Consider the following 21397-nt stretch of genomic DNA (forward strand, 5'->3'; position numbering starts at 1 on the left):
CGGCAACCTCTGCCTCCTGGGTTCAGGCAATTCTCCTGCCTCAGCCTCCCGAGTAGCTGGGATTACAGGCATGCGCCACCACGCCCAGCTAATTTTTTGTATTTTTAGTAGAGACGGGGTTTCATCATGTTAACCAGGATGGTCTCGATCTCTTGACCTCATGATCCACCCGCCTTGGCCTCCCAAAGTGCTGGGATTACAGGCGTGAGCCACCGCGCCCGGCCCCTTTGTTACTATTAAAGTCTATTTTGTCAGAGACGAAAGTTACAACTCCTGTTTGTTTGGTTTTTTTTGCTCTCCATTTGATTGATAAGTCTTCCACCAACCCTTTGTTTTGAGTCTTTGTGCGTCCCTGCTTATAAGATGGATCTGGATATAGCCTACTGATGGGTTTCGACTTTTTATTCAATTTGCTTGTCTGTGTCTTTGATTGGGGCATTTAATCCATTTAAATTTAGGATTAATATTGATATTTGTGATGTGAGTTTAATATTGTTGTTTAATCCTAGCTGACTGTTTTGCTTATTAGTTGATATAGATGCTTCATTATGGAGTACTCTACCTTTTTGTAAGTTTTTGGGATGACTGATACTGGTTGTTCCTTTCTGTATATAGTGCTTCTTTCAGAAGCTCTTGTAAAGCAGGCCTGGTGGTGATGAAATCTCTGAGTGCTTGCTTGTTTGCAAAAAATTTTATTTTTTCTTCTTTTATGAAGCTTAGTTTGGCTGGATATGAGATTCTGGGTTGAAAATTCTTTTCTTTGAGGTTATTGAATATTGACCCCCCACTATCTTCTAGTGTGTAGGGTTTCTGCTGAGAGATCTGCTGTGAGTCTGATAGGCTTCCCTTTATGGGTAACCTGACCTTTCTCTCTAGCTGCCCTTAGAATTTTCTCCTTTATTTCAGCCCTGGTGAATCTAACAATTATGTGTCTTGGGGTTGCTCTACTTGAGGAATATCTTTGTCGTGGTCTCTGTATTACCTGGAGTTGAGTATTATCCTGCGTTACTAGGTTAGGAAAGTTTTCCTGAATAATGTCCTGAAGAATATTTTCCAGCTTGGATTCATTCTCTTCATGACATTCAGGTACTCCTATCAAACGTAAATTAGGTATTTTCACATAGTACCGTATTTCTTGGAGACTTTGCTCATTCCTTTTTACTCTTTCTTCTCTAACCTTGTCTTCTCGTTTCATTTCATTAAGTTGGTCTTCGACCTCTGATATACTTTCTTCTGCTTGATCAATTCGACTGTTAAAACCTGTGCATACTTCTCGGCGTTCTCTTATTGTATTCTTCAGTTCCATTAATTCACTTATATTCCTCTCTAGATTGTCTTTTTCTTGTTAGGATTTTGTCAAACTTTTTTTTCAAAGTTCTTAGTTTCTTTGCATTGGGTTAGAACATGTTCTTTTAAATCACAGAAGTTTCTTATCATCCATCTTCTGAAGCCTAATTCTGTTAATGGAACACACTTGTTCTCCATCAGGCCTTGTTCCCTTGCTGATGAGGAACTCTGATCCCCTGTAGAGGGAGAGGCATTCTGATTTTGGGTATTCTCAGCCTTTTTATGCTGGTTTCTTCCCGTCATTGTAAATTGATCCACCTGTCGTCTTTGTAATTACTGACTTTCAAATTAGGTCTCTGAGTGGACATCCACCTTGTTGATTCTCAGCGCCAGAATCTGAGCAACCCACTGGGCTGGCTAAAACAGCAGCGTTAAGATTCGTGGTGCTTTTCTGCCCAGGAATCTCCGGTCTGGCTTCCTTCTTGAGTCCCTTTTTCAATCAGCTGAATAGGCGACTCTGCCTTCCCGGAGCTCCAAATGTTGACCAAAAGGGGACCCAGTCCCGTTTACTCTGCACCAAGAACCGCCGTGCTGGCCACAAGAGTCATGCTGGCAACCCGTGGGGCTCCTCCGCTGGGAATCTCCTGGTCTGTGAGCAACAAAAATTCGTCTGAAAGTGTGGCGTCCTCTTGTTCTTTGCACTTTCATGGGAGCTACAATCCTGAGCTGCTACATATATTATTATTGTCAGCTTGTTTTTAAACTTTCTTTGAGGTATACTTTACATAAAACAAACTTATTTTATAAGGCCAGGATGGTCTCTATCTCTTGACCTCGTGATCTGCCCACCTCGGCCTCCCAAAGTTCTGGGATTACAGGCGTGAGCCACCGTGCCTGGCCTTTCATATATGCATATATTGATTTCTACTTAATTTGTCACTTAGAGGTATACAGTCAAACGATTTGGAGGCTACTTCTCTGTTGAATTAGCAGAAGGAATTGCCGTGGACTGAATGGAGGAAGGAAGGGGCCCAGGCACTGCCCCACAGCCTCTCTTGTGACTCAGCCTGGGGAAGGCATGGAAGTAGTTTCACAAGAATGTCATTTGGACAGGTGTGGGGTAGAATGATCTCAAGAGCATTCCTGCCTCCAAGGAGCGGTTGCATCTCCATGTGTGGGCACGGAGGGCTGTGCTGTTGTGTGCTTGGTGCCCTTTCCGCTGCCGCCACCTGAGAGACCTCCAGAGAGCCAGACCCTGCCATCTGCACCAAGATCCCCAGCTGTTGTCTGGTGATCCAGATGAGAGGACCTGTGGGATTGTTTCTCACTACGGCCTCTGGTGGGACCTGGAGTGGAAATCTTCGAGTGGCTGAACATTAAAGGAGAACGAAGAATGTGTCTTTATTTTCCAAGGCCACCTGAAGCCGACCTCCCTCCTCTTCTGGGCCTTGCTTTGTTCGCAGATCCCAGTGTGAGGATCTTAAATGGGTTTGCACTCCCAAGACAGCCCTTCCCCTGACAGCAGGTTGCCACACCGAATCACAGCCCCGGCAGCCTTTTCCAGCACCTTCCTTATTACAGTCACAGTGCAGCAAATGGGAGGGGGCCACAATTACTCTCCAAGCCAAGGAAAGTCTCTGGAGTTCTAGACAGCCACTTACAGAGCTGCTCGTCACATGTATTGTTGGAGCACCCAGCACCAGCCTGGTTATGAGTGTTTCTGGAGTTGAGGCTCCCTGATACTGCCTGCAGAAGCAGATCTGCCTGCGGACATGCTGCATTCCCTAATATTTATACCTTAGAACATAGGGCCAGCTGCATAACATGTGGGGTCCAGTGTGGATGAAAGCATGAGACCTGTTGTTGAGAAAGCAGGAAAAGAGATCATGTTACTTATATCAACATTATTGCTTCTATTAAATAATAGATTAATCCAATGTGTTTTAGGAGTTCAGTGGGATTAATACAATTAAGAGTAAGTAAATATCGAGCTTAAACGCTTTCTTAATTGATGGCTGCTTTTAGGCCAACTATAGTGGTGAAATGTTTTACTCTCTATAAAAGTTTATTTCCTAGGTTCTTAAGAGCTGTCCCTCTTTAGACTAACAATTAAATTTACAGGAAGATTAAATGGTTCTGTAGGTAAATTTAAAGTTGAACTAAGATTCTATCTTGGACAACCAGCTATCACCAGGCTCGATAGGTTTGTCGCCACTACCCATAGATTTTCCCACTATTTTGCCACAGAGACGGGTGTGCTCTTTAGCTATCCTTGGGTAGCTTGTTTGGTTTCGGGGGGCATTATTGAAGTTCTTTTTATAAAGTTATTTCTAGTTAATTCATTATGCAGAAGGTAGAAGAGCTTATCTTTGCTTTTTTGTGCTTTATTAGGTTTTTGTCTTTCCCTTACGGTACTATGTCTGTTGCGCCTAAAGTATAATTTCTATCGCCTATACTTTTGTAATAGGTAAATGATTTAATTATTATGTTTAAGTAGTAGAGTTTTATGGGGGTTTGGGCTAGGGTTAGCTCAAAACGATCACCTTTGTGAGATCTTCCAGGTGTAAGCCGGATGGTTTAGTTTAAGCTACGCTTTGATTTGTCCAAGCGCACTTTCCAGTACGCTTTCCATGTTACGACTTATCCCCTCTATATCAGTGTGTAGTGGTTTATTGTTAATGTACTTTTATGTGATGTTTGAGGAGGGTGACGGGTGGTGTGTGTGTGTGTGCTTAATGGCCTTGTTTCAATCAAGCTCTCTATTCTTGGTTTACTCCTAAATCCACCTTAGGCCTTTAGATTTCATAAAGGCTATCGTGTAGTTTTCTAATTTAGAAAATGTAGCCCATTTCTTTGCATGTCATTGGCTGCACCTTGACCTAACGTTTTTATGATGATACTTCTGCTGACTTTACAATCATTAAGGAGTTTGCTGAAGATGGCAGTATACAGGCTGAGGGCAAGAGGTGGTGAGGTATATCGGGGTGTATCGATTATAGAACAGGCTCCTCTGGACGGATGTAAAGCACCGCCAGGTCCTTTGACAAGCTATTGCTTGTAGTGTTCTGGCGAATAATTTTGTTAATTAAGTTACTGAAGTTTAGGGCTAAGCATAGTGGGGTATCTAATCCCAGTTTGTACCTTAGCTATAGGGTGTTCAGAATACTAAAGCTACTTTCATAGAATATTTCACTATAACTGGGGTTTTCTACGACTTAGTTATAGGTTAGCTTTATTGGGGTTAAAATCTTTTTTTTTTTTTTGAGACGGAGTTTCGCTCTTGTTATCCAAGCTGGAGTGCAATGATGCGATCTCGGCTCACAGCAACCTCCGCCTCCTGGGCTCAGGCAATTCTCCTGCCTCAGCCTCCTGAGTAGCTGGGATTACAGGCACGCGCCACCATGCCCAGCTAATTTTTTGTATTTTTAGTAGAGACGGGGTTTCACCATGTTGGCCAGGATGGTCTCGATCTCTTAACCTTGTGATCCGCCTGCCTCGGCCTCCCAAAGTGCTGGGATTACAGGCATGAGCCACCACGCCCAGCTGGGGCTTTTTTCAAGTACTTTTTGGTTCTAGGGAATAGTTTGACAAATCGGCTAGTTGGTTGAATTTGCTTTGCATAAAGAGACATCACTAAATTTAGCTCTAGTTTAAGTTGGAGACTTACTTAAATCTTTGGGGCTGTATGATGTTGGTTAATATTGAAGTCTTGCAACAATGTCTGGCTTTGTTCCTAAGGAACCGGTCTTTGGAGTGCTTAGAGCTTTTTCATGAGTGTGTTCATTCATAAACTCCAGAGCATTGGCCTGCACGTTGCATTTGTAATAATTTCCATTCCCACAAGAAAGCAACTAGAACAGGAGAATGAGAGAGAGGCTGGGAGAACAATGTTTGCAACACTGAATCCAGCTTAAGTTGTTATTTTATTCAAGTGAAGGAAATTTAATTTTTGTCAGGGCCTTCCAAATAGGTTTGAAAGTGTCAGCTGTTGCATTGTTGCCAGGTCAGTTTTGGTTTGTGGTTTGAGATGCACAACCTCTCAGGTGCTCTGTGCCATCTCCTGGGGTTCAGGTTCCTGGTCAGTGTTGACTTCAGTATTTGCGTTCTGCTTTCTGCCCTCCAGCTTTCCTTTCCTTTCCTGTGCTGCGTTTCTGAACTTGTCCCTTTCTTCCATTTTTGGTCAGATGTCTCAGGCTCGTAAACAGATTCTTAGTCTATACTGAGCTTTATTACAAATCTTGCAGAATCAAAGTGTGTGTGTGTGTGTGTGTGTGTTTTTTTTTTTTTTCCCAAGACAGAGTTTCTCTGTGTCACCCAGGCTGGAGTGCAGTGGCTCGATCTGGGCTCACTGCAATATCTACCTCCTGGGTTCAAGCGATTCTTCCTGCCTCAGCCTCCTGAGTAGCTGGAATTACAGGTGTGCGCCCCCACACCCAGCTAATGTTTTTGTGTTTTTAGTAGAGGTAGGGTTTTACCATATTGGCCAGGCTGGTTTTGAACTCCTTACCTCAGGTGATCTGCCCACCTTGGCCTCTCAAAGTGCTGGGATTACAGGTGTGAGCCACCTTGCTCGGGCCCAAATGAAATACTTGTAAGAACACACTGTGTCAGGAATTGAAATGGGTTGACTATATGAGAGAACCCCTCATCAGCCTGTCTTCCAGACACTTACCCCTCTGCACTGACCCTGAGTGCTTCTCTGGAGGGAAGTTGCAAGGCCAGGGAAGAGGCACCTCAGGCCTGGGGAAAGCCAGGGCCCTTCCAGCCAAGACACCAGCTGCATGTGGACCTGCACTGAACTCGCTGCCCTGCAGCCATGTGGGGACAACTCGGGAGGATCTAACCCCCAGCACCTGTTTTTCCCTCGTCTCTGTTCTGGTCTAATATTTTGTGGTTCCTTTAGTGTTGTGAGGTAACTAATCCAAAATTATTCCACAATTCTTAATTTCTAGTTTTGAAAAGGGGAACAAGGATTTCCAAGGTAATTGAACTCCATAGAGAACCTGGAAACAGTTTTAATGTATTTTGTTTTGAATGTAACCTACATTTAAATAAATTACAATTATAGTGTGGGTGTCTGTGCAATCACAACCCAGGTAAAGAGATAAAGAAATAGGTCATTGTCAGCACAAAAGCATAGAAAATGGCACAGTAAATCCCCCATGCCTGTGGGATGATCCATATTTTGCTAATGTCTACATCTATCTGCATGGACAGCTTTTTTTTTTTTTAACTGTCTGTTGAAGAGTACTGTCTGTACGGAAGAGTACATGTATCGTGCACATGCAACTGATGAATTTTTACAATCAACTCTCACCCACGCAGTCAGAATCCAGATTAAGAAGAAGCAAGTTACCAGGTTATCTGGATAGCTTTTAAATGTATTTCATGGCTCATAAACATAGGAAAGGTTCACTCTTAAATTAGAACACAGAGCACCACTCTCACCTTTCCAGGCCTGGGGCTTTGCTTGCAGAGTTCTGTGGCAGCCAGGATGGAGGGCAGATAGCATGTCCCCATGCTTTTGGTTAGAGGCTGTGAGGAGGTAGCCAGCAGCACCTTCCTCTTTCTCTTTTTTTTTATTTTTATTTTTATTAAGATGGGAGTCTTGCTTTGTTGCCCAGGCTGGAGTGCAGTGGCACAATCGCCGCTCACTGCAACCTCCACCTCCCAGGTTCAAGCGATTCTTCAGCCTCAGCCTCCTGAATAGCTGGGATTACAGACGTGCACCACGTCTGTAAAAAAAAAACGCCTGCTAATTTTTTTTTTTTTTTTTTTTTTGAGATGGAGTCTTTCTCTGTTGCCCAGGCTGTAGTATAGTGGCATGATCTTAGCTTACTGCAACCTCCATTTCCTAGGGTCAAGCAGTTATCTTGCCTCAGCCTCCTGAGTAGTTGGGACTACAGGTGTGGGCTACCATGACCAGTTAATGCTTTTGTAGTTTTAGTAGAGACGGGGTTTCACCATGTTGGCCAGCCTGGTCTCGAACTCCTGACCTCAGATGATCCACCTGCCTTGGCCTCCCAAAGTGTTGGCATTACAGGTGTGAGCCACTGTGCCTGGCCTCTTTAAAAAACAAAAACAAAAAACTAGAGTTGGGGCCATGCTCTGTTGCCCAGGCTAGAGCACAGTGGTATCACTGCAGCTTCAAACTCCCAGGCTCAAGCATTCCTTCTGCCTCAGCCTCTGAGTCACTGGGACTACAGGTGCACACTGTCATGCCTCGCTAAGTTTTTAAACATTTTTTTGTAGAGATGTGGGGGTCTTGTTATGTTGCTGATGCTGATTTTGAACTGGGCACAAGTGATCTTCCTCATTCGGCCTCCCTAAATGCTGGAATTACAGGTGTGAGCCACCCGGCCTGGTCCCTTTCCTCATTTTAAATGACCTGTGCTCCTAAATACCATCACAGCACTGATCATCTGTTGTCTTTAACTGGAAACATTGGGGTTGGGTACAGTGGCCCACGCCTGTGCTCCCAGCACTTTGGGAGACCAAGACAGGAGGATAACTTGAGCCTGGGAGTTTGTGACCAGCCTGGGCGACTAAGGGAGGCCCCGTCTCTACAAAAAATGATAATAATGAAAATCACCAGCCGGGCGCGGTGGCTCACGCCTGTAATCCTAGCACTTTGGGAGGCCGAGGCGGGTGAATCACGAGGTGATTGATCGAGACCATCCTGGTCAACATGGTGAAACCCCATCTCTACTAAAAATACAAAAAATTAGCTGGGCACGGTGGTGCGTGCCTGTAATCCCAGCTACTCAGGAGGTTGAGGCAGGAGAATTGCCTGGACCCAGGAAGTGGAGGTTGCGGTGAGCCAAGATCATGCCATTGCACTCCAGCCTGGGTAATGAGTGAAACTCCGTCTCAAAAAAAAAAGAAAATCACCTGAACATGGTGGCATGTACCTTTAGTCCTACCTTTAGTCCTAGCTACTCTAGAGGCTGTGACAGGAGGGTCCCTTGAGCCTGGGAAGTTGAGGCTGCAGTGAGCTGTGATTGCACCACTGCACTCCAGCCTGGACCACAGAATGAGACCCTGCCTCAAAACAAAAAGGAAACAGAATCGGATGCAAGGGAAGGATGGCCTCAGCATGACAGTGCCCTGTCCCGTGGAGAGCACTCAGCCAGGTCTGGGCCAGGACTTTTTGGGTGAATCTGGGGAGAAGTGCAAGCTGACACATAATATGGATTGTGTGAAAAGCAAACCAAACACTTAGAGGACATTGGGTTCCCCATCATTCCAGGGCTGCTACCCCCACAGGGTAGGAAGAGCTCGGCTCTTTCCCTCTGGGAATTGTGTACACTACTGTAGCCCTCTCTTGGGAGAATAGGCAGGGAGTGTGTTCTGCTGGTCCAAAGTGGGCTTTCTGGAGAAGCTCAGGGCGGACATGGAATAAATCTAGCACAGTGGACAACAGTTGTGTCTGTGGGAAGAAGTCACTTCACATCTTGAAGTGGGACTGCAAGCCTTTTTTCCCCCTTAGGTGATTTGACCCCTCAGGTGATTATCTAGCAACAGGTAATAAAACACCTGTCGCTAGATACTATCTGAATTTATCATGATGTTGATGCTGTCATCTCCGTTTTACAGAAGAGGAAGCTGAGGCACAGAGGGGTAATGGCCATGCCAGGGCCCACAGCAGGGGAAGAGGATTTGAAGCCAGGTGGCCTGAACCTGGTTGGTAATGCCTGTGGCCACTATCTGGTGATGGAGTTTTTCCTAATGACCTGGCCTGCCTGGTGAAGTAGGAATGATAATTGTTCGGGAGTCAGAGATGTGGAGCACCCACTGGAGCCAGGGGAAGCTGGGGGCTGGAGGGAGGGGTGCTCACGTCTCCTGGCAGGGTCAGTCTTGTCTTGGTGTGCATCCCGCATGTCACCCCCATGTCACACTGCCACCCTGTGGTGCAGGTGATCCATACATACCAGCACAGGTGGTTACACCCGTTTCCATCCTACTGTTTTTGGATTAGGATGAAGCTTGGGTTTATTGGGGAACACCCAGCACACTGCGTGTACCCCTCTCCTGGCTGTTTGCTTTGAGATGGAGTTTCGCTCTTGTTGCCCAGGCTGGAGTGCAGTGGCATGATCTTGGCTCACCGTGATCTCCGTCTCCCGGGGTTAAGCAATTCTCTTGCCTCAGCCCCCCGAGTAGCTAGGATTACCAGCATGCGCCACCACGGCTGGCTAATTTTCTATTTTCAGTAGAGACGGGGTTTCTCCATGTTGGTCAGGCTGGTCTCAAACTCTCAACCTCAGGTGATTCGCCTGCATTGGCCTCCCAAAGAGCTAGGATTACAGGCGAGAGCCACCGTGCCCTGCCAGCTCACCTGTTTTTATACACGAACATGTCTTGGCCTGAATCTTGTGTTTTAAACTAAATGTGATGGAGGGGGTAATGGTGGAAGATGAAGTGGCGGCCATGATGGTTGTGTGTTTCCAGTAGCTGATCCACTACCAGTTACTGCTTGACATCAGATTTGATAAACATACTTTGTCCCAGACTGCTTGTACTTGGCTAAAAAAGGAATCATTGCCGAGAGCATTACAGATGATCTTAACTCCAGGTTCACGGTTTCATTTGACCCTTTCTTCACTTGCGTTGTAGATCAGAGTAGCACAGGCACAGTGGCCTGATCTCAGCCCACTGCAACCTCCACCTCCTGGGTTCCTGGGACTCTTGCTCCTCAGCTTCCCGAGTAGCTGGGAATACCAGCACCCATCACTACACCGGCTGATTTTTGTGTTTTTAGTAGAGACAGAGTTTCACCATGTTGGCCAGGCTGGTCTTGAACTCCTGACCTCAAGTGATCTTCCTGCCTCAGCCTCCCAAAGTGCTGGGATGACAGGCGTGAGCTCCTGTGTCTGGCTGAGTAGTACAGTGTTTGATTTGATGTCCTAAGTGTCTGCACGTGGATGTTGAGAGCATTTGTCCACTGAGCTTCAGTCAGGTTGTGCAGTTTGTACTCACTGTTCTTCTCATCTCTACTACTGGCTGGCGACCGTGTGGGTCCCACAGCTGCTCTCAGCTCAGAGCCGGCGTTGTGTGAGGAGCCCAGCGGGGATACAGAGGTGCTTGGCGTCTAAGCACCTTGCCCTGTTTGTGTCTACATGGTTCTGCATGTGAGAACCCCTGGGTTGTAAGCTGTTAGGCTGGTGTGAGAGGGTGGGTGGTCCTGGGAACATGCCTCCTCGTGGGACAGGCTGCTCATGAGCAGCAAGGAGGACTCAAGAGGTGGTGGCTGGGAGTCTAGGGTGGCTTGCAGATCCTGCTGGAACCTTGTGCCAGGCCAGTCTCTTGCCCTCAGAGGTGACAGCTGTGCACACACACCATCTAGAAGTTGTGTCTGTGTAGAGGGAGCCAAGTTCAGTGGGCTCTCAGATACATGACAGGTGATCAGTTGTAGTATGTATTTGTTTGTTTATTTAGAGCAGCAGTGAATGTTTATTAAAAAGCTTTCGAGCAGGAAGAAAAGCAGTCAAGTACACTTGGAAGAGGGCCAGGCCAAGCGGGTGACTTGAGAGATAAGGTGCCAGTTTTCTTTTAAAATGTAGTGATTGACAGATGTTTGAACTTGGAAAGTTTAACACCAGCAGTGAATGCCACTAAACATGATGTGTTTCAGATCTTTGGTCTAGATATACTTTATTTATTTATTTATTTTGAAAGGGAGTCCCACTCTTTCGCCTGGGCTGGAGTGCAATGTTGGGGACTCGACTCACTACAGCCTCTGCTCTTGAGTCCAAGAGATTCTCCTGACTCAGCCTACCGAGTAGCTGGGATTACAGGTGTGTGCCAGTACACCCGGCTGATTTTTGTATTTTTAGTAGAAATGGAGTTTCGCACGTTGGCTAGGCTGGTCTTGAACTCCTGACCTCAGGTGATCTTCCTGCCTCAGCCTCCCAAAGTGCCGGTATGACAGACATGAGCCACCGTGCCCGGCCTAGGTGGATTTTAAACAGCTCTTTTGGTCTTGGCCATGTTTTGGTGTGGATACACTCATGTCCTGAACTGTTGCTGCATATTGTGGATCCCATGGTTTTCTTCTTCTTTTTTCTTTTGAGACGAATGTCAGTCTGTCACCCAGGCTGGAGTACTGTGGCGCGAACTCGGCTCACTGCAACCTCTGCCTCCTGAGTTCAAGTGATTATCCTGCCTCAGCCTCTCAAGTAGCTGGGGCTATAGGTGGGTGCCACCAAGCCCGGGTAATTTCCTTGTATTTGTAGTAGAGATGGGGTTTCACCCTGTTAGCCAGGATTGTCATTTCTTGACCTCGTGATCCGCATGCCTCAGCCTCCCAAAGTGCTGGGATCACAGGCGTGAGCCACCGTGCCTGGCCCTTCTTGTTTTTGTTTGTTTTTTCTTTTCTTTTCTTCTTTTTTTTGGGGGCAGGGGAGACAGAGTCTGTCACACAGGCTGGAGTACAGTGGTGCGATCTTGGCTCACTGCAACCTCACCTCCTGGTTCAAGCTATTCTCCTGCCTCAGCCTCCTAAGTACCTTGGACTTCAGGCATGGGCCACCACACCAGGCTAATTTTTGTATGTTTTGTAGAGATGGGGTTTCACCATGTTAGCCAGAATGGTCTCGATCTCCTGACCTTGTGATCCACCCATCTCAGCCTCCCAAAGTGCTGTGATTACAGGTGTGAGCCACTGCACCTGGCTGCCCGTCTTGTTTTTTAGAGGAAGAGGTCTCACTGTGTTGCACAGGCTGACTCTGAGCTCCTGGGCTCAAGCGATTCCATGCCTGGCTTTGTGATGCAGCTTGAAGCATTTTGGTGTCTTGTTTTACCAATTCTTTTTTTTTTTTTCCCCTATGTTTCCTTTGGTTTCCATATCAGTGGTCTGTTTCTCTCTTGATCTTAGTTGATTCAGTTAATAATATGTAAGGATGTAAAATAAAATAGACCTTTATACACAAAAAGATCAGTGTCCTAAATATATTATTTGCAGACCAGGTCAGGCACGGTGGTTCACATGTAATTTCAGCACTTTGGGAGGCTGAAGCGGGTCGATCACTGAGCCCAGGAGTTTGAGACCAGCCTGAGAAACAGAGCCGGGAATGGTGGCATGTGCCTCTAGTCGCAGCTACTCAGGAAGCCGATGCAGGAGGGTCACCTGAGCTTGGGAGCTTGCGGCTGCGGTGGGTCAGTGATCGCGTCACTGCACCCCAGCTCAGGTCACAGGGACTTTGTTGCCCAGGCTGGTCTCGAATTCGGGAAGTCAAGCGGTCTCCCTCCTGAGCCTCCCAAGGTTCTGGGATTACAGGTGTAAGCCACTCTGCCCAGCCTTCACACATTTTCTTCTTGTGGAAGGTGAACTAGAAAAGAAGGTGGCTTATTTTTTTCAGTGTCTAAAGAGGGACTTTGACAGAGAAGCTTTTTTAGTTTTCATAATGGATATGTTTTGAAGGCCAGAACTAATGGCCCTGGTGGAGGGACTCCTATATTTCTGGCCTGAGCACCTGAGGGCTGCCTCTCACTGCTGAGGAGAGTCCTGGGAGAGGAGCTCAGGCCAGGAGTCTTGTTTGAGTTCCCCCAGTGAAGTGGGAATTTTGGAGTTATTTGGGTATGTGTAGAGTTTCAGGGTCCGAGGCGTGCATGAGCCAGCACTGAGCATCAAGGGAGAAGCTGGAGTCGAGGCCTGGAGCATTGGACACTGCGCGGTAAAGAGAGGGGGCTCCAGTAGGGGATTGAAAAGGAGCCCTGCGAAGCAGGAACCAGAGAGTGTGGTGTCCTGGACACCCAGGAAGCAGTTGTTCTATGAGGTTCTGCTCTGTCCACTGAGATGGCGGGGAGGACTGGTCGTCCTGCATGTGCCTCATGGGAAAGAGAAGGGCGAGGGGAGCCAGCAGCAGCGAGGCAAACAAGCGGGTGTTGAAACCTTTGGTGTTACCCTTCCTGACCCCGGCAAGGGTGTTGGACAGCGTCTCCTTGGAGATGTCCCTGCAGTGGGAGGGCCATGGTGTAGCCTCTGCCCTCCACAGGCTGGACCCTTCTCGGGTAGCTGCACAGTAGTGTAGGGTGGTGGTCGGCACCTTCCCCTGTGGCAGGGGTACCCGCACCAGGTGCACAGCTGTGAGCTGGGCTGAGTGTGGCCGGCTGCTTGTTTGACAAATAGGCTGTTGTTTAACTGGGTTCATGGTGAGAGACTCTCAGATTATGGACTATTTTTAAATTTTATTCTTTGGAGGTATTTGGCTTGCGTGACCTTTGTTTGATTATGTGTTACTTGAGCCATGTTAAGGAAGCTACATGAAGCATGAACCAGAGTGTTAGAATACAGACCTTCTCCCCTGTAGCTTAATGTCTGTGGCTCTTTGTTTGCCAGAGCCAGCAGTGAAAAGGGTGATAGGATTTTTTATTTAAGCAAAAGGAATTATTTTTCTTCCATAAATAAGAAAACTGCCGGCCGGGCTCGATGGCTCACGCCTGTAATCCCAGCACTTTGGGAGGCCGAGGCGGGTGGATCACGAGGTCAAGAGATCAAGACCATCCTGGTCAACATGGTGAAACCCTGTCTCTACTAAAAATACAAAAAATTAGCTGGGCATGGTGGTGCGTGCCTGTAATCCCAGCTACTCAGGAGGCTGAGGCAGGAGAATTGCCTGAACCCAGGAGGCGGAGGTTGCGGTGAGCCGAGATCGTGCCATTGCACTCCAGCCTGGGTAACGAGCGATCTGTCTCAAAAAAAAAAAAAAAAAAGAAAACTGCTACAAAATTATTGCTTTGTGGCCCAGATACATTTGTATGTTTATTTTGAAAGCAAAATACTCACTAGGTAGTATTTGAATTTTAAGTCTACTGTGAGACCTAAAGCATATTTGTGCACTTATTTTATTTTTAATTGTTTATTTATTTTGAGATGGAGGCTGGCTCTGTCACCCAGGCTGGAGTGCAGTAGTGTACTCTCGGCTCACAGCAACCTCCGCCTACCGGATTCAAGCAATTCTCCTGCTTCAGCTTCCCGAGTAGCTGGGATTACAGGCTAGTGGCACCACGCCTGGCTAATTTTTGTATTTACAGTAGAAATGGGGTTTCACCATGTTGGTTAGGCTGGTCTAGAACTTCTGGCCTGTGATCCACCTGCCTCAGCCTCTCAAAGTGCTGGGATTACAGGTATGAGCCACCCAGCCTCGTGCACTTGTTTTAAAAGGAGTCATGTAGATTAAGTAGTATTTGAGTCTTTTTGAGACTATGCCTTTTTTTTTTTGGTCGCAGGAGACAGGGTCTCTTGCCCAGACTTAAGTGCAGTGGCACTATCACAGCTCACTGCAGCCTTGACCTCCCAGGCTCAAACAATCCTGCTGCCTCAGCCTCTTGAGAATCTGGGACCACGGCATGTGCCACCATGTCCCGCTAATTTTTTTGTAGAGATGGAGTCTCACTGTGTTGCCCAGGCTGGTCTTGACCTCCTGGACCCAAGTGAGCTCCGTGCCTCAGCCTTCCAAAGTGCTGGGATTACAGGCATGAGTTACGATACCTGGCCTAGTCTGTGCTTTTGATCTTCCCGTCTGGCTGGTCTGAATAGTGTTCTTACTGGTGTTTTAAAGTCATGAAACACCTTAGTTGTGGTTTTGTTTGTAAACAACTTGAAATAACATGGCGAGCTGAGCTTGGAAGTGTTGTGTACACATCCTCAGCTGCTCCAGTGTTGTGGGGGACACCTGGGGACTCTGCTCCTGCTCTTGAGGGGACAGCGAAAGGTGCTGATTGTGGGCTTTTCTTTTCCAGGTGCACATTCAGGTTCCCGAGCACAAACATCAAGATAACGTTCACTGCCCTGTCCAGCGAGAAGAGGGAGAAGCAGGAGGCGTCAGAGTCTCTGGTGAAGGCCGTGCAGCCGCACATCTCACCCCTGACCATCAACATTCCAGACACCATGGCCCACCTCATCAGCCCTCTGCCCTCCCCTACAGGAACCATCAGGTGCGGCAATGGGGATGGGGTCACTGGAGCATCCTCAGTCCTGGGGGCAGACCCAGAGTGACTCCTTTCCCTTTCCCTGGTGCTAACTTACATGGGAAGAGAGGTGCGAAGTGGTGCTTAAAATACTGTTGAATTTCTGCTCTGAATTTCCTGCATTATGAAATGTAGCTCCCAAATGATTCTGGTTTTTATTTACTCATTTTTGTTTTGAGACGGAGTCTCGCTCTTGTTGCCCAGGCTGTGACATGGTCTTGGCTCACTGCAGCCTCCGCTGCCCTAGTACCTGGGATTGCAGGTGCCCGACACCACTCCCAGCTAATTTTTGAATTTTAATAGAGATGGGGTTTTACTCATGTTGGTAAGGCTGGTCTTGAACTCCTGACCTCAAGTGATCTGCTTGCCTTGGCCTCCCGAAGTGCTGGGATTACAGGCGTAAGCCATTGTGCTGGTCTCTACTCATTTTTAAAAGATGTTTTTTTTTGTTTCTTTTAATTATACTTCAGGTTCTGAGGCACATGTGCAGTTCATGCAGGATTATTGCATAGGTACATATATGGCAAGGTAGTTTGCTGCCTCCATCCCCCTATCACCTATATCTGGCATTTCTCCCCATGTTATCCCTCCCCACTCCCCATTGTCCCTCCCATAGCCCCTCCCCCAACAGACCCCATGGTGTGATGCTCCCCTCCCTGTGTCCATGTGTTCTCATTGTTCAACACCCACCTTTGAGTGAGAACATTCGGTGTTTGATTTTCTGTTCTCATGTCAGTTTGCTGAGAATGATAGATTCATCCGTGTCTCTACAAAGGACACGAACTCGTTTTTATGGCTGCGTAGTATTTCATGGTGTGTGCCACATTTTCTTTGTCCAGTCTGTCATCGATGGGCATTTGGGTTGGTTCCAGGTCTTTGCTTTTGTAAACAGTGCCACAGTGAACATACATGTGCATGTGTCTTTATAATAGAACGATTTATAATCCTTTGGGTATATACCCAGTAATGGGAGTTGCTGGGTCAAATGGAATTTCTATTTCTAGGTCCTTGGGGAATTGCCACACTGTCTTCCACAATGGTAGAATTAATTTACATTCCCACCAACAGTGTTAAAGTGTTCCTGTTTCTCCACATCCTCTCCAGCGTCTGTTGTTTCCTGATTTTATAATGATCGCTATTCTTTTTTTTTCTTTTTCTTTTCACCACTGTACTAACGAGGATAATGATCGCCATTCTAACTAGCATGAGATGGTCTCTCAATGTGGTTTTGATTTGCATTTCTCTAATGACCAGTGATGATGAGCATTTTTTCATATGTTTGTTGGCCTCATGTATGTCTTCTTTTGAAAAGTGTCTGTTCATATCCTTCACCTACTTTTGAATGGGTTTGTTTTTTTCTTGTAAATCTGTTTTAGTTCAAAAAGATGTTTTTAAAGTTTTTTTTTAAAGATGGGTTATGGCTGTGTTGCCCAGGATGGACTCAAACTCCTGGACTTAAGTGATCCTGCCACCTTGACCCCCTGAGTAGCTAGGACAACAGATGTGTTCCACTGTGCCTGGCCTGGATTCTTTTTTTTGTGAGACAGAGTCTCTCTCTGTTACCCAGGCTGGAGTCCAGTGGCATGATCTTGGCTCACTACAACCTCTGCCTCCCGGGTTCAAGCAATTCTCCTGCCTCAGCCTCCTGACTAGCTGGGATTATAGGTATGTGCCACCATAGGCTAATTTTGTATTTTTAGTAGAGATGGGGTTTCACTATGTTGTCCAGGCTGATCTTCTACTTCTGACCTTGTGATCTGCCTGCCTTGGCCTCCCAAAGTGCAGGGATTGCAGGCGTGAGCCACCGTGCCTGGCCTTGTTTGTATTCTAGTGGAAGTGGAAGGGTCAGACAGTGGTCTCTGAAGTCTGAGATAGATTTTAATTTTAATTTTGAATTTTTTTAGAGAGCCCACAGCCTGAAGAACCATGAGCCAATTAAATATCTTGTCTTTGTTTGTTTTTAAAGATAAAGAAGAATAGGCCAGGCTCAGTGGCTCACACCTGTAATCTCAGCACTTTGGGAGGCCGAGGCGGGCAGATCACCGGAGGTCAGGAGTTCAAGACCAGGCTCCCCAGCCTGGCAAAACCATATCTCTACTAAAAATACAAAAATTTAGCTGGGAGTGGTGGCTCATGCCTGTAATCCCAGTTACTTGGGAGGCTGAGGCAGGAGAATCGCTTGAACCTGGGAAGCTGAGATTGCAGTGAGCCGAGATCACACCATTGCTCTAGCCTGTGTGACAAGAGTAAAACTCCATCTCAAAAAAAAAAAAGGGAGGGGGAAGAATAGAGAGCCCAGAAATAAACCCTCACATAATATAGTCAAATTACGTTTTTTTTTTGTTTTGTTTTAGACGTGGAGTTTTGTTCTTATCACCCAGGCTGGAGTGCAATGGCATCATCTTGGCTCACCGCAGCCTTTGCCTCCCAGGTTCATGCGGTTCTCCTGCCTTAGCCTCCTGAGTAGCTGGGATTACAGGCATGTGCCACCATGCCCAGCTAATTTTGTATTTGTAGTAGAGACGGGGTTTCTCCTTGTTGGTCAGGCTGGTCTTGAACTCCTGACCTCAGGTAATTCACCTGCCTCGGCCTCCCAAAGTGTTGAGAGTACAGGTGTGAGCCAGCCAATTTTTGACAAGGGTGCCAACATCATTCTTTCAGACTTTCCAGGAAGTACTAGGTAAACTGTGTCCACATGGAAAATAATGAAGTTGGGCCCTTATACCGTATGCAAAAATTAACTCAAAATGGATCAAAGCCCTAAATTTAAGGCCTGAAACTAAAATTCTTAGAAGAAAACATAGGCAGAACCCCCATGACATTGGATTTAGCATTGATTTCTTGGATTTGATACCAAAGGCATAGGAAGCAAAAGAAAAAGACAGATTGAACTTCTTGAAAATCTAAAAAATTTGTGCACCAAAAGACAACATAAACAGTAAAAAGGGAGAAAATATTTGCAAATCATATATCTGGCAAGGGATTAATATCCAGATTATAGAGAGACCTCCTGAATCTCAACATTAAAGAAACAAAACACCCAGTTCAAAACAATGGGAAACACCTTCTTCCAAAGAAGATATAGAAATGGCCAATAAGGACTTGAGAAGATATTCACTATCAGTAGTTATTAGGTGAATGCCAGTCAGAACACAGTAACTTCCCACCTCACACCTATTGGATTGGCTGCTATTAAAAACAGCAAACCCAGAAGACAGTGTGAGTGAGGATGTAGAGAAACTGGAACTGTTGTGCACTATTGCAAAGAACGCAAAACAGTGCGGCTGCTGTGGAAAACAGTCCAGCAGTTCCTGCAGAAGTTAAAAATAGAATGACCGTATGATCCTTCAACCCCACTTCTGGATAAACCCCAAACTGAAGGCAGGGTCTTAAAGGAATATTTGTACACTCGTTCTCATAGCAGCGTTGTGCACAATCTCCAGAAGATAGAAGATACAGTGGGATATTATTCACCCTGACGAAGGAAATCCTGACGTATGCTGAGACGTGAAGTAACTAACCCAGGACAGTATGTTGGTGAAATAAGCCAGTCACTGAGATTCCTAGAGTATCAGATTTGCAGAGACAGAAGGTAGAATGGAGGTGGCCAGGGGCTGGGGGTGGAGAGAGGGAGCTGGTGTTTCTTGAGGATTGATCTTCAGTTTGGGAAGGTGAGAACGTTCTGGAGACAGGTGGTGTGATGGCTACACATCTATGTGAATGCGCTTTGTGCTGCTGAAGCGTGCACTTTAAAATGGTTACAGTGGTATTTTTTTTCTTTTTCTTTCTTTTATTATACTTTTAAGTTCTGGGGTACCTGTGCAGAACGTGTAGGTTTGTTGAATAGATATATGTGTGCCATGGTGGTTTGCTGCATCTATCCTCCCCATAATCTACATTAGGTGTTCCTCCTAATGTTAGCCTTCCCCAATCTCCCCACCCTCCTGCTATTTGCCCCCAGACCCTCACCCTTCAACAAGCCCCAGTGTGTAATATTCCCCTCCCTGTGTCCATGTGTTCTCATTGTTCAACACCCGCCTCTGTGTGAGAACATGCCGTGTTTGGTTTTCTGTTCTTGTGTCAGTTTTCTGAGAATGAAGGTTTCCAGCTTCATCCATGTCCCTGCAAAGGACATGAACTCATCCTTTTTTATGGCTGCATAGTATTCCATGGTATATATGTGCCACATTTTCTTTATCCAGTCTATCATTGATGGGTATTTGGGTTGGTTCCAAGTGTTTGCTGTTGTAAACAGTGCTGCAGTAAACATACATGTGCATGTGTCTTTATAATCGAATGTTTTATAATTGATAGGGAGGCCGAGGTGGGCAGATCATGAGGTCAGGAGTTCAAGACCAGATTGGCCAACATGGTGAAACCCCATGTCTACTAAAAAAATACAAAAATTAGCTTGGCATGGTGGCTCGTGCCTGTAATTCCAGCTACTTGGGAGGCTGAGATAGGAGAATTGCTTGAACTGAGACCTGGGAGGTGGAGGTTGCAGTGAGCCTAGATTGCACCGGTGTACTCCAGCCTGGGCTACAGAGCGAGACGCCATCTCAAAAAAAAAAAAAAAAAAAAAATTCTGTGTTTCCGTAGGAAATGCTGGTGTTTCCTTTTTTTGCTTTGTTTGTTTTTTAATGTTTTCATATTTGTTTTTCCTGTAATTAGAGCCAGTTGTTGATGCACAGTAGGATTGTGCTCTGTGATAGACTCATGGGAACAACCTTTTCTCTTCCACAGTGCTGCGAACTCCTGCCCCTCCAGCCCCCGGGGAGCGGGGTCTTCAGGGTACAAGGTGGGCCGAGGGATGCCATCTGACCTCAGTTTAATGGCTGACAACTCACAGCCTGAAAATGAAAAGGAAGCTTCAGGTGGAGACAGCCCGAAGGTAAAGGCTTTGTAGCCTTGAAGCAGCCCCGGGGACAGCGCACAGCCACAGGGCCCTCAGTGTTACCTGCCTGTCTAGTGACAGCCTTGAATGGCCACTGTACTCTAGCCTGGGCCACAAACATAGCAAGACCCTGTCTGGGGGAAATAAAAAAATTGGGGATGTGGAGGGTCTTCTTGTGATTACATTTTTCTCTTTAGAAAAAAAAAATGCCAAAGTTGACTTTGGGAGGCCAAGGTGGGCAGATCACTTGAGCTTAGGAGTTTGGGAAACAAAGCAAGACCTTGTCTCTACAAAAACTACCAAAAGTGAGCTAGGCATGGTGGCATGCACTTGGAGTCCCAGCTGCCGGGGAGGATCACCTGAGCCCTCGACTTCAGTGAGCCAAGATCACACCACTGTACACCAGCCTGGATGACAGAGCGAGACCCTATCACCCCAAGAAAAAAAAAAAAAAGAGAAACCTCCCTGTGCCCACCCTGAGCTGCTGGTGCTGAGCACGGCCTGTGCTGAGGAGCCCATGGTGCCCTCCTGGACCTGTTGTCCTTGCCTCCTGCCTGTCAGCCTGCCTGTTTTTTCTTCCATTTGTGTTTATCCTTGAATAATATCTATAATTGTTCATTGTAAAACTTCATATAAATAGTATCATCTTGGATGTATTCTTTTGCAAATGACTTTTTTCATCCAGCATTATCTGTTGCTCTTCATACATGTTGATATGTGTATTGCCCAGAAGTTCACAACCAGGGGCAGTTCCCTTTCCCCAGTGGGCTTGTGCTGACGTGCGTGAGTTTCAACTTGTCACCATGACAAGGAGCCACCAGTGGCCTTGAAAGAGCCAGTACTGGGGATGTCATCCTGGCAGCGGGGCACACAGTAGCCAGGATGTCTCTGACCCCAAGGTGGAGCCTCCATGGGGCTCTTCATGGATCAGGGGGCTCCTCATGGGCAGGGGCTCCTTGTGGAGGAGTATTTGGTGAGTCTGGGGCTCTGAGCAGCCCTGGCCACCCCTGGTGCTCATGCCTGGGGAGGGGTGCCTCTGGCTCTGCCCTCAGCCAGCCTTACCCGCCCCTGTTCTGTGCCCCTGGGGTAGCCAGCAGGATCTGGTCCTGACTGAGGTGCTTTCCTTGGACTCCGCTGAGGTCAAGCAGCCTTTATTTCTTCATTTTTGACATTTGGATTTTTTTTCCTTATGTGCTTTTAATATTTTTCTTTATAGTTTTTTATTTGTTTCTTCCATGTTTTCAAATT

The 21397-nt window shown here is 46.5% G+C and overlaps 1 protein-coding gene across 2 annotated transcripts in view; it reads left to right on the plus strand.

The window, feature by feature from the left end:
- The window catches only part of FOXK2 (forkhead box K2), an 81251-nt gene that overhangs the window by 23852 nt on the left and 36002 nt on the right, over positions 1-21397 (plus strand). For both annotated transcript variants that reach the window (XM_035302248.3, XM_035302249.3), the window contains exons 2-3: positions 15028-15222; positions 19999-20146. In XM_035302248.3, the coding sequence (XP_035158139.1) occupies positions 15028-15222; positions 19999-20146 (343 nt within the window). The remainder of the gene's footprint in view (positions 1-15027; positions 15223-19998; positions 20147-21397) is intronic.

This window comes from Callithrix jacchus, chromosome 5, assembly GCF_049354715.1.
Source record: "Callithrix jacchus isolate 240 chromosome 5, calJac240_pri, whole genome shotgun sequence".
NCBI lineage: Eukaryota > Metazoa > Chordata > Mammalia > Primates > Cebidae > Callithrix > Callithrix jacchus.